This window comes from Cottoperca gobio, unplaced genomic scaffold, assembly GCF_900634415.1.
Source record: "Cottoperca gobio unplaced genomic scaffold, fCotGob3.1 fCotGob3_237arrow_ctg1, whole genome shotgun sequence".
Taxonomy (NCBI): Eukaryota; Metazoa; Chordata; class Actinopteri; order Perciformes; family Bovichtidae; genus Cottoperca; species Cottoperca gobio.
In genome coordinates, this window is record NW_021166863.1 from 313,972 (window position 1) to 328,166 (window position 14,195).

A 14,195-nucleotide genomic window follows, 5' to 3' on the forward strand; every position below is an offset into this window, starting at 1 on the left:
AGATGTGGTCAGATGACAAATGTGTGATTCGTTTGAAAGACACGTTTAGAGTTGTTCCAACATCCGGCCTTTTGCTTTATCTCTTTAGGTCAAATATTACTTAACCTGCCAGACATTTGTTTATTTATTTGCAGTGTTGGAATGTAACTAAGTACATTTACTCAAGTACAAATTACAATTACTTGTACTTTATTTGGGTTTTCCCATTTTATACATCGTTGTACTTCTACTCCACTACGTCTGAGGTAAATATTTAATATTTAAATATTTATACTTTTTACTCCACTACATTTATCTCACAGCTTTAGTTAGTTTTCAGATTACAGTTTTCATTCTCTCCTGTCCAATGAAAACCATGTTTCTCCGAAGTGTTCCTTTTATGTGTTGAGAAGATTCTCCTCCTTCACATAAATAAAGTCTTCAAAAAGCCTCTTGATCGGCTGGAAGATGATGTCACAAATCTGAAAACTGTTTTTCTGAGGAACTCATGAAAAGTTGACTTTTTAGAGACAAAGATACAAAAATATGATCTTATAGAATCTGATGCATCGTGTAGATTACACTACCAACAGGATGTAAAGGAGGGAAACATCTGCAGCAGGAACATGTAACACACACATTAATGTAACACACACATGTAACATGTAACACACACATTAATGTAACACACACATGCAACATGTAACACACATTAATGTAACAGGAACATGTAACACACACATTAATGTAACACACACATGTAACATGTAACACACACATTAATGTAACACACACATGCAACATGTAACACACATTAATGTAACAGGAACATGTAACACACACATTAATGTAACAGGAACATGTAACACACATTAATGTAACAGGAACATGTAACACACACATTAATGTAACACACACATGTAACATGTAACACACACATTAATGTAACATGTAACACACACATTAATGTAACACACACATTAATGTAACACACACATGTAACATGTAACACACACATTATTGTAACATGTAACACACACATTAATGTAACAGGAACATATAACACACACATTAATGTAACACACACACATTAATGTAACATTTAACACACATTAATGTAACACACACATTAATGTAACACACATTAATGCAACAGGAACATGTAACACACACATTAATGTAACACACACTTTAATGTAACACACACATTAATGCAACAGGAACATGTAACACACACATTAATGCAGTAGGAACATGTAACACACACATTAATGTAACAGGAACATGTAACACACACATTAATGTAACAGGAACATGTAACACACACATTAATATAACAGGAACATGTAACACACACATTAATGCAACAGGAACATGTAACACACACATTAATGTAACAGGAACATGTAACACACACATTAATGCAGTAGGAACATGTAACACACACATTAATGTAACAGGAACATGTAACACACACATTAATGTAGCAGGAACATGTAACACACACGTTAATGTAACAGGAACATGTAACACACACATTAATGTAACAGGAACATGTAACACACACATTAATGCAACAGGAACATGTAACACACACATTAATGTAACAGGAACATGTAACACACACATTAATGTAACAGGAACATGTAACACACACATTAATGTAACAGGAACATGTAACACACACATTAATGCAGGAGGAACATGTAACACACACATTAATGTAACAGGAACATGTAACACACACATTAATTAACACATTAACAGGAACATCAGATATAATATAAAACATTTACTGCACAGTCAGTACTTTTACTTTATGTACTTTAACTGCATGTTGCTGATACTAATTACACACTTTGACTTAAGTAAGGTTTTGAATGCAGGACTTAAATACTTTCACTGCAGTAAAAGATCTTTAAACTTCTTCCATCAATGTCTATTTGTTTGTTTTATGACGGCCAAGTGTAAGAGTGATTTCTACATCGAGGGTGTGTGATCACCTGAATGCCAGCGGTCCGTGGACCAGCTCTTTTGCTCTTTGTCACACAGTTCTGCTGATCTGTGTGTTTCCACGCCCGCCGACCTCCACCCCCTCCACCCTTCCCGGGGCTCTGACGGGAAGTGGTGACATCACTGTTAAACAATGTCCGTCAGGCCCAGCAGACCACCGGCCCTCCCTGACTGACACTGCCGCTGGCGACGCATCAGTGCAGGATGGCTACCAACCACACAGCAAATACAGTCCAATACAATACAATAATTGTAGTGTTACTTTATTTCATGTCCTCATTACCTCCGGCAGGGAGGTCGTGTTTTCGGCTTGGTTTGAGATCGTCTGTCTGTTTGTTTTTTGTCAGCAGGATTAATAAAAAAAACTACTTTATTTTCTTGAAACTAGGTGGAAGATGCAGCATGGGGAAGGACCCATAGAGGTTTAGAGCGGATCTTAATCACGGGGCAGCTACACAAATTATTATTTAATTTAGTTAAAATTGTGAGATGAGGCATTTGTGCTGCATTCATGTGGTGTTCGAATAATCGGACACATTAGTTCTCGACTGGGAAAATTCCCATGAACACCACATTTATATGTGGTGTAAACAGAAATTAAAGATTTTAATTAAGACAAGCTCATATTTAATTCATTTAACTTGGTTCTCATACGCTTATTTGTAGAATTTATTTAATTGGTTACACAATATGTACGTTATCATTTCTCACAGTTTAATATTGTTGCATTCATTACATAAAGATAGTGAAATGATGTATTTCACTGTAACTCGCTGCGTTCATGATAAACATTGAGGTCTACTGTGTACACGGAGCTTTAGTCGCCATCTGCAGCCGAGTGCTTTGCTGTTATCATCCCGCAGGAATTGTCTGGTATTCTTGGCACTTGAGTTACTTGTAGATTGCTGCATGTTTTTTGGTAACTAACTGCAGTGAGAAAGTAAACAAATTAGCCAGCAGACATGCGTCCCAGCCGGCTAACGCTAATACAATAAGTGAATTAATGATTCCCTTCTATCGTGGTGCCAGTAAACGTTCACATGGACGTGAACAGAAAAGTACATCAGATTTAAATGACTCTAATAGTCAACAAGGTTTGATTGTCAGCAGGATTACGGGAAAAACTACCGGCACGATTTTCATGAAACTTGGTGGAAGGGTGAAGCACGGGCCGAGGAAGAACCGTGCAGACTGTCCAAATCTTTACTTTGTTTGTATCTCGTAAGGCACCTCGAGTATGTCCCTCCCCACTCCTGCCTGTATCTGCAGTAATGTGTTTTGCTTTTTGGCTGGATATTCACGATCCTGTGACACCGGCTCCATGTCAGCGAGGGTTTAATTTATCTTTGTAAATGTTTTAATTTAATGTCAAAGCCATGCATCGCCGCCATGCATCGCCGCCATGCATCGCCGCCATGCATCGCCGCCATGCATCGCCGCCATGCATCGCCGCCATGCATAGCCCTAGTGTAGGCAACTACAACAGCCATGCATCATGTTGGCTACAGTGCCCGTCGTTTTACAATGATCAGTATTTAATATTGTTTCAAGCTACAACTAATCAAACTCGGGTTTGGTCTAACTTCTGGGGACATACAGGTCGGGATTCGGGACTTGGATGTCACAAATGTTTCAGGCTGTCACTCTAAAGTGGCGCCCAGGGAAGAGGTTTAGCAAACAGTCAATAATAAACACCTTTTAATTTTGGGGTCACTTCCAAATCCCACTGCTGTCAGTTCTTGTGGAGAAGAACCTTTGGCTATGTTTTCAGGTGTCTCCATACAGACCGCTTTATGCGTCTTTAAATATCTGAAGCTGAATTCCTCACTCTTATCCACCGCTGTGTACTTAGCTGCCACCCACTGAGCAGGATGCAATCTGTCCTTGTCTCGCCTTGTCTTATCAGCTGTTCATCTCCTCCAACCACAGCAAGGAGGCTCCCTAAGTGGGCCCTCCAATCTCAGAGAACACGACACGGTTCCCACCTTTTCAACTTAATTTCCCCCTTTTTAGTCTGGAGTCCGTTTCTACTATTTAGTCTGGTTCATGTTACACATTGGTGTTTTCAATACGTCCCAGGATTGAGATTATCTCGCCTTTCCTCTGCACCGCGAGGTTAGTTTGGACAGGATTGTTCTCACACTCTGGGAGACTTTACTTTGGAGTCTTCTGTCTTCCCTCAAAGACACTTGTGCGCCACCTCCTTCCCGTCTCCCTCCTCCTTTTCTTTCCCAGCCTTCTTCCACATTCAGGAAACTGGAGTCGAGCCAAGACCCCGAGTCTCCGTTTCCGGGAATCTGTCCCACAAAGCCACAGTATAGTAAGTTGGCTCTGACGTGGGAGCCATTGTTAAAACCCAGGGCCCCCATTGTCCAAGGGAGGAACAGCAGCACAAACAAACCCCCTCTTGCGGAACGAGTAGGAGGAGCTGTCGGGGGACAAGAACAGGGAAACCTCTGCTATTAATATATAGTGCTCCCACGAGGGACGTGCATAATAACCGAACGCAAAGAAAGAATACTTCTTCCTCTCATTTAATAGACGTTATGTTTCCACTTTGATAGCGTGGACATGATTGCAGAAAAACGTATTCTTGGCCGTCATAACTTAAATCTCCTTCGTATAAACTGAAGGTAAACAAAACGTATTAAAGTGATTTAGTTTATTCACACTGATTCAACAACATGCACATGTTGCATTAGTATTAAATATGAATTTATAGAACTAAATTAGATGGAAGATTTACTTGTAATTGAAATACTTAAAGTTCATTATAATTCATATAACGGCAGAAGTTATCTGAAGACACTTTTTATGAAGAGCAGGTGAGACAGCAGCACGACAGGGGCAAGAAATCTTCTCTCTAACCCCCTAACCAGGTAGAAACTGGCTCAGGGTGCACTGTTGTCTATGGGAAGGCGTGATTTCTAATAATACACTGCAGCGTCGGACGATTGGACGAATATGTTGGTTGTTACCGATTGGCTGCGTCCATCGCTGGTTGTTTGTTTTGCAGATTTCTGCTGAAGCAGGGCAGTTTGAGGGTCCGCTGCTCAGCAGGATTTGGTGTATTTGCAAATGCTCGTGCAAATTTTTAGAGCCTTTTTCCAGCACTACAAGTTTGCAAACACGGCAAAACGCTTCATTTAGGTCCTTCAGATTAGAGTCTGGCTTAAAACCAAAATCATTTCCCAAATAGCTGATTTTGCATTCTTTCTTTTTTTCCCACAACAAGCTCTTCCATGATGGCGTGCCCGTGTGCAAGCCACACACACACACACACACACACACACACACACACACACACACACACACACACACACACACACACACACACACACACACACACACACACACACACACACACACACACGCACCTGTGTGAATATATCTTTAATCTACGGTTGTTGGGCTGATTGTTGCCGGTTGTGTATCCCAGAGTGACGTCTGTCTGAATGAGAAAAGATCTGAATGCATGTTTTCAAGGTTATTGTTTACTTCATGAAACGTGACCCACCATGTGTTGCACTGACTGTATTACCTGTAACTCCTTTTCATCAATTTAGTTTTCCCTTTCCACGTCTCAGGTGTTGTATGGATCAAACTGTTTATTTACTTGGTGTGTTCTCACTTCATGCTTCTCTGCAGGACGCCGAGCATTCTCAACAAGGAGCCCGCAGACAAGAAACCCAAGAATGATAAATCCTCCGTCTCCCTCAAACAGGAGTTTGACCCGACAGGTGAAGACACACACGGATGTATTCCTGACTTTTTACATTTAGTTTAGTTTCGGTTTGTTTCTTTAATTGCTTGATTTTGCGTGAAGGTTTAACTTAAATGTTTTATTCACTATCTAATTACAACTTTGACATCCAAAATGATTGTTTTGTGTTATTTGAAAGAAAGTTTTAAGACATTGAGATTAAATCGAGAATTTATTTGGCAGATTAATGAATAATAAAAATAATTACAAGTTGCAGCCGGAATTAAATGAACAACTTTGAGTACAGCAAGTAAACTTTGGTATAAATATCATATTTTTAGTCCTCTTTTCACCGTTTAAATGTAAAACATGAAGAGTCTGTCCTGAGATGTTGAAGGCAGAAACGAGCCGACGTTAAGCGTTCCCGCCCTTCTCTCACCCTGGAGGCCAGAACACGAACAATTATCCACTCGACTCTCAGATAAGTCTTTGAAGGGGAGACGGAAGAGGAAAAGCGGGCCGAGGCAGATTGCGGGTCACTAAACTTCCTCAGCGGCTTCAGGAAGAACATCCCTGATGCACGTTTCTTGATCTGGCAGATTGTCTTATTTCAGGAGCGAGAAGTAGCAGCAGTGTTGGAGGAAGTGTCGTGATGAGTGGCTGTGCATATAGTACCATTACATATTATTCCTCCTTAGAGCGGGAGCTCATTTCACTCTGGATTCATCTGCTAGTTATTCTCTTGATTAATCAGTTTATTGTTTGATTTATAAAACGTAAAATAAAAGTCACAATTGTCCGGTGACACCTTTTTAAAATCAATTCTCAGCCATATTTTTATTTATTTTTATAATTGATTACTTGACAAATAGTTTAAGCCTTTTTATTATTTTTAAATTCTGTTAGTCAGTTTTAAAATGTAAAAGTTTTTCATATTTTGTATGCAAAATAATTTGTAAAATAGCCGTCGGATAAATAAATAATAAATATATAAATGTGGAGTAGAAGTAGAAAAATATAAAGGATTTACTGAAGTAAAAGTACAGATACTGATCATTTACAGTACCACCACTGAGTTTAGGAATATAAATGATTTTACACTCGGGCCGATACAAATGGGAACCGTCAGCCGTGCATGTGTGTGGAAGTAGACGTATAATAAATCAGATCAACAGGGATTCGGACAATTCTAACAATTTATTCGCGTACAAAACATGGAGTTAATATGCTCTCCTCCGCTGACACTACTGCTGGTATTGGGGAGTCTACTGCCTGTTCTTCACAGGTTTTCTAGTGTCTATAAAACCTGCGTATACGCTCTAAAGGTGCATAAAGGTTTATTATATATCCATCAGTTAACCTGAGCGGTACACTTTGTTGTGATGCCGGTTAACATGAGAAGAAATGGTGTAGTGTGTGCAAGCTGTAAACAATAAAGTATTAATCATAAGAAATAGATATGAGTAGGTTAAAGAAGGTTTTTAATGATGCATTACTCAGCCCTGCGTATTGTTTCACGCTCTTCTGCAAACACTGGGTATTAATGCTCCGACAGGCAGCGAAGGAGAAGAGCTGGCAAACATGGATGTAAACATTGCATTTAAAACAATGAAATAAATCCGCTTTAAAAGTGTTTTATAATGAAGGCAATGCACTCGCTGTTTGTTAGGTCTCAAGGACATTTACAATGCATTTAAGAAGAAAATGATTTAAATACGTAAATATAACTTTGTTTGCACGAACAGGACACTTTTAAACCATCTATTCCATAGTTTATTATGAGCACATCCTGTTATCCTAATTTATTTATTCTACTCTGCACTGTTTGCATCATTTTAATGTATTTTCTCATTTAAGTGTTTTAAATGTTTTTTAAATTAATAATTTTTTGCTAAAACTTATAGGAATGGTTTTTATCTTAAATAAAGTATTATTATTATTATTATAATAATAATAATAATAATAATAATAATAATTATTATTATTATTATTATTATTATTATTATTATTATTATTATTATTATTATTATTATTATTATTATTATTATTATACAAAGGCTAAGGGAGAGGACAACATCTCTTGTGAGTAAAGTTTGTGTTGGAAAGAGAGCAGCTTCTATTTAAAACCCTTTTTCTGCTCCAGTCTCTTGATTTGTCACTTCCTGTGTGGAGAAATTTTCCCACAAGACGAAGATTGCACAAGTCCATAAACATCTTGCCATGAAGTGGGATCCTCTGCGTCGCGTCCACACTTCTCTCTCGTCTCGCTGCACCTTCGGGGAGCATGTGATGTGATGCCGACGTGTTTGTTTCTGTGCAAATGACAGGTCTCGTCCAGCGGTGTGTGATAATCCAGAGAGATGAGAACGGCTTCGGGCTGACTGTAAGTGGAGACAACCCTGTGTTTGTGCAGCTGGTAAAAGAAGGTAAGACACACACACACTCACTCACTCACACACACACACACACACACACACAAACACTCGCATGTTTGTGTTTCCACACTTGTGAGGACGCTCATCGACATAATGCACGTGTTAACTACCTTAATTCTAAACTTAACTTTCAAGCAACTCTTTGAAGAAGTGATGCAGAGATGGTCACACACACACACACACACACACACACACACACACACACACACACACACTGACTCTGTTCTGTCTTCTGTATTAAAGATGGAGCTGCAATGCGAGCTGGTGTTCAGACAGGAGATCGGATCATTAAGGTGAGACTAACGATTGTTTTCATTGTTGATTTAATCCGTCGATTATTTTTATTTATTTTGACTTCTATTATCCAAACAGTCGGCGACAACTAATCGATTAATTAGATCTAATTCATTGTGAAGCACATGCAGGAAGTAACAGCAGCTTTTATTAAAGTGCAGCACGTGAAGAGAAAACTGTATTTAATGTGAGTCATGCTTCAAATAATAAAACGTGATGAAACAATAATAAATGATGTAACAGAGACCAGAACGGGGACATTTATTTTAACTAAAGTAAATTCAGTTGGAACGTTTGAGTGTTTGATTATTCAGCTGCTTCGAGATGAGTTTGATGTTGTGTGTGTTTAGTTTCCTGTACTACAGTACACACTGATAATACAACACTGTAAATAACAGCGCACCCAAAAACAAAATGCACTATTCATTATATTTATGTTCCCGATACACATTTTATTTATTACCAATAATAACACAATAAAAGTCTTTGCTGGAACATACAGTTGCCAGCTGCTTTATTTATTATTTATTTTTAATTTCATGTTGCTGTTGATATTAACACAAATATAAAATCTAATCTCTCCCGGTGTGTTTCGACAGGTTAACGGGACCTTAGTCACACATTCGAACCACATAGAGGTTGTGAAGCTGATAAAATGTAAGTTTGCATCTTCAGTTTTCTGCATTACATGTGATTTTATATATATATATTAAATTAAGAATATAATGTCACCATGTCAGCAGTAATAATCACTGCGTTGTGTTCGGGGCAAAGATTGCATTTAAAAAATAAAAACTTTATTGAACAAACATTCAAATACACAAACATAGCAGATATGTAATCAACATAATAGTACTGAAAAACAAGAATATGTATAAAAATTAATAAATAAGAATACAAATAATTTAAAAATAAAATGTGGATTAAATAAAGTTTTAATAAAATATATATATTTTTAATTAAAGAAATTATTGTTTTTTTTATTAAAATAAAGTTTTAATTAATAAAATGTGTATATATATATATATATATATATATATATATATATATATATATATATATATATATATATATATATATATATATATATTTTTTTTTTTTTTTTTTGTGGTAAAGTTTGCTATATTGTATTTATGTTTATAAAATCAACAATATATAATCAATAAGTTTACATGAAATGCATAAATATATTTATAATTGTCACTAAATGTTTATATTATGATTAGTTTTACACATTATATTAAATAATCTTTTATAGTTTCGGCTGAACGCATACAAAGGTGAAATAAATGGTTCTGGATTATTATTAAAAACATGAGATATATATTTATATGTGTATATATATTGTGTAAAATGTTTTTAAATCTTATTGGAAATCCAGAATCTATGGTTGCATCCAGGCAGAAGCTTTTTAAAGAGTAACTTTCCTTCTTTCGTAAACTGAAAGTGTAAATGTTGAAACATGGCATGTGTGACATTTCTGCTTTAAACTCCGCAGCTTTGGTTTTCCCGCTGACAGATATTTATTTAGTTACTGGAGCCGTAGAATTGATCTTTTTAGCAGACTGTGATGTGCTGAGACAAACGTACCCCCCCGAACCCTCGGAGTCTTTATTAAGACCTTCATGTCTTGTGGAAATAAACATGTGAGGTTTGATTTCAGGAGAGTTTCGGGGTTTTCCCCCCCTTGTGTGCACAGCTGGCTGGGACAACACTTACTTCACGACGCACTCTGTCAGCGTTATTTAGTTCTTTTCGTTCCTTTTAAGTGCGGAGAAGTTTCTGGTCACATCTTCACGGTGGCTTGGATTCTTTTCATGCCCGTTTCAGCGTTTTTCTTATTCCTCTCCCCTGACTCCTCTGTGGCAGCGGGTTCCTATGTAGCCCTGACGGTGCTGGGGAGGCCTCCCGGGCTCCCGAACCTTTCCCTGGGGGAGGACGAGAAGGAGGAAGGGGCGGAGGTCAGCCCGCCCTCTGCTCCCTCAGCGCCCCGCTCACCTGCACTGCCAGGGGGGGAGCACATCCCCTCCTCCATGCCTGAAGGGGTAAGGAAGAAGGATGAATGTGCCGTGTGTGATACACCTTTAAGAAAAGCACGACCCAGAGGGCGAGGCGGGGTGCAGAAATATACTCCACTCAAAACCCCCGAAAACCCCCGAAAACCCCCATAACCACCAAATAAGACGAGTAAGACAGAAGCATGAATACAAAGGAAAATATTATATTATAAGACGAAATGTCTGCAAGCAGCAGAATCTGGAGTCAAGGAAACCAATAAATGAAATAAAATTAATAAAATATTGGTAAATTAAATACCAATAAATTAGATTTCGTCACAGTTGCTCCATTTTAGAATAAAATAAAATATTTATATAAACATAGAGAAGTCAAAGTAACAATGCACATTGTACTATTATAACAACAACATATGTTACAACATATACAGCAGTGTAATAATATTAATAATATATATTATAGTAGAAATAATAGTGGTTGTGCAGAAATGTAAGAATCCTGAATTAATTTCACTCTTATTTCCTTTTCTTATCTTCAATGCTGTAAAACGATGTTATTTTTATAATGTTCCTGATATCAGCAGCTTATGTGGCTCATACAACCCGCTCATTATGTCATTATGTTTAATTAGCCCATCGTTTCTCCATTTCTGCTGCACACAGTCAACAATTTGTCCCTTTTTGTAACGCTGAACGTGTCAAACGAGAGACTTTGGTTTCTTGCTGAAATGATCTACTAATCTGATCTCTTATTTCTTTCTTCTTAGTTCTTATATTTGAATTTGACGACATGAAAGGACTAAATCATATGCTGTATTTATTTATGATGCATTTCCCTTTCAGTCTGATTCGAATCACTTCTCTGTTTTCCCTCATTCGTGTGTTGCAGGAGAATAATGATGTAATTATGTGTCGCCGTTATTTCCTCTTTTAGGGTGAGAACAAAACCACGCACAGCCAGAAGGCCGACCTCTTGCAAAAGATGCTCACTAAGGAGCAACAGGACCTTCAGGTGTGTGCATCATACAATGAGATTAAGATAAGAACCTGATTTCACAAATGAAAAATAAATAAAATAGCAACTTAGAAACTTCCACCTGTTTTATAAAGTGTTAAATAGATTTATTTCCTCACTTGCCTCTCAGGGCTTCCGTACTGTTTCCTCGGACATTATATATACAGTATATTACAAACTGCTGAATATGTTCAGTGTTGTTTGTCTGCCTTGCCTCATGTTTCTTTCGTATATTTATATTTATACACTTGTGTCTACTACACTTTGGGATTTATTTGTGTTTAAGGCGAAGGAGGAGGAGTACAGCAGGAACCCTCGACCTAAACTTCTGAAGGAGGTCCAGGAGGTCAAGAAGCACGTTTCACTGCTGCAGGAGCGGCTCAGCAAAGCAGCATTACAGGTAGAAAACTCAACCTAAACGGCAATTTTACGCCTGGAAACATCATATATTTTATATAAAAACAATATAAAAATGTATTTTGTATATATTTTTATATTGTTTCTACTGCGGACAGGCTAGGCTTATTTTTATTTATTTTTTTCTCTATAATTTCAGTTGAAACTGTTTTTTTTTTTAATATAAATATATATATATAGTATAAAAAAAACAGGCTTTACCATGTGGTTATTTCATGTAGACTATTTGTTTATTTAATTAACAGAAAACATGCCATCGTGAAATAAGTCGTTTTACGATTTTTTTACGCCACATGCAAAAACTTTAAAATCATTAAAAAGCAACGCAATTTAATTTTTTTTTTAAAGAAATTTAAAGAAATTTAAAAAATTTTTTAAAGAAATTTACAAAGAAATTTAAAAAGAAATTTAAAGAAATTTAAAGAAATTTAAAGAAATTTACAAAGAAATTTAAAAAGAAATTTAAAGAAATTTAAAGAAATTTACAAAGAAATTTATAAAGAAATTAAAAGAAATTTACAAAGAAATGTAAAGAAATTTACAAAGAAATGTAAAGAAATTTACAAAGAAATTTAAAAAGAAATTTAAAGAAATTTACAAAGAAATTTACAAAGAAATTAAAAGAAATTTACAAAGAAATGTAAAGAAATTTACAAAGAAATTTAAAAAGAAATTTAAAGAAATTTAAAAAGAAATTTAAAGAAATTTAAAGAAATTTACAAAGAAATTTACAAAGAAATTTAAAGAAATTTAAAAAGAAATTAAAAGAAATTTAAAGAAATTTAAAAAGAAATTAAAAGAAATTTACAAAGAAATTTAAAAAGAAATTTAAAGAAATTTACAAAGAAATTTAAAAAGAAATTAGAAATAAAAACAAGTTAAAATAAGTATATAATACAAGAATAGAAGTTACAATGCTGTGTAAGAAATTCACAATAAATTTTCTTTAATAAAAGGCAGCAGGCTCTTTAGTCTGGAACCTTTATTAATAATGTGTACGTGTGTGTTTCAGGATGGAGCCGCAGCATCCAGGAATGGTGAGGCTGAGGGGGGGCACGGTGGGCCTCCTCTCAGGGAACACACCCCGTCCTCGCGGGCTGACAGCCGCACCGACGGACCCCCGACCAACAATAACTCTGTGGGTATAATAACAGATCACAGCACAGCGTGTGGGGAACCACATTACCCAGAAGCACTCTGTGAATACTTTGTCATGTGAAGGCAGTTGTTGGTAAATGATTTGTAGAATAATGTGAGTTGATGAATGAACTGCAGATTTAATAATTCATTATTTAAGTAATTTATTAGTATATGCAGCTTTTCTTCTCATGATTTAATTTATACAAGCCCGTACAATAATTTAAAATACTTTTACTAAATAGTAAATATAAAAAGATATATAGAATAATATATAATAAAATAACAAAATATATGAAGCAATTAAAAATATCCATTAAAAAAAGATGAATAAATATGTTTATATTTATATGCATTTTATATATTTTTTTGTTGATTGATAAACAAAAAAATTAACTGACTGCAGATTTGGTAATTAATTATTTTAAAGTAATTTATCGAGCATAAATGCCAAATAGTTTATTTTCTCATGATTTAAGATTGAAAATGTTTATACAAGAACAATCGTGTGAAAGAAAAGCATTAAATAGTAAATATTAAAAGATAAATAGAATAAAATCATTAAATATAATAACAAAATATAAGAAGCAATAAGAAATATCTGTTAAAGAAGATAAATAAATATATTTATATGTATTATATATATTTTTGTTGGTTTGTAAACAAATAATTTACAATTAATTAATTGTAAATTATTTGTTTAAGTAATTTATCGAGCATAAATTCCAAATATGCAGTTTTTTATACAAGAACAATCGTGTGAAACACTTTTGCTGGTAAAGAAAAACATTAAATAGTAAATATAAAAAGATTTATAGAATAATATAATATATTATAATAACAAAATATAAGAAGCAAGAAATAAATATCCATTTGAGGAGATAAATAAACATATTTAGATACATTATTTATATCTTTGACTGCATAGTTGATAATCAATTAATTATTTAGGCCATTTATCAAACAAAAATGCAAAGAATTCACTGGTTTCTGTTTTCTGCTTTATATCATTTGTATATTTCATATCTTTGGGTATTTAAAATTTTAAAATGTGTCCTTCGGCTCAGGGAACAATCAATGAATCATTTCCGTTCTGTGTGAGGTTTGTGGAAGACATCAGCCATGGATCAGTTGCTGCTGTTGAAAGAGGAACGTTGTTAATAATACTTTACTGTAAGAGATCCCGT

The 14,195-nt window shown here is 35.4% G+C and overlaps 1 protein-coding gene across 2 annotated transcripts in view; it reads left to right on the forward strand.

Annotated features, from left to right (window-relative positions):
* Positions 1-14,195, forward strand: part of LOC115004982 (rho guanine nucleotide exchange factor 12-like) — a 35,330-nt gene that overhangs the window by 4,461 nt on the left and 16,674 nt on the right. Inside the window, exons 2-9 of one of the 2 annotated variants that reach the window (XM_029426747.1) lie at positions 5,641-5,732; positions 8,023-8,121; positions 8,374-8,423; positions 9,024-9,081; positions 10,294-10,469; positions 11,374-11,451; positions 11,741-11,854; positions 12,884-13,009. In XM_029426747.1, the coding sequence (XP_029282607.1) occupies positions 5,641-5,732; positions 8,023-8,121; positions 8,374-8,423; positions 9,024-9,081; positions 10,294-10,469; positions 11,374-11,451; positions 11,741-11,854; positions 12,884-13,009 (793 nt within the window). Of the gene's footprint in view, positions 1-5,640; positions 5,733-8,022; positions 8,122-8,373; positions 8,424-9,023; positions 9,082-10,293; positions 10,470-11,373; positions 11,452-11,740; positions 11,855-12,769; positions 13,010-14,195 lie in introns of those variants that run through there. The other variant, XM_029426746.1, reaches the window with a different exon arrangement.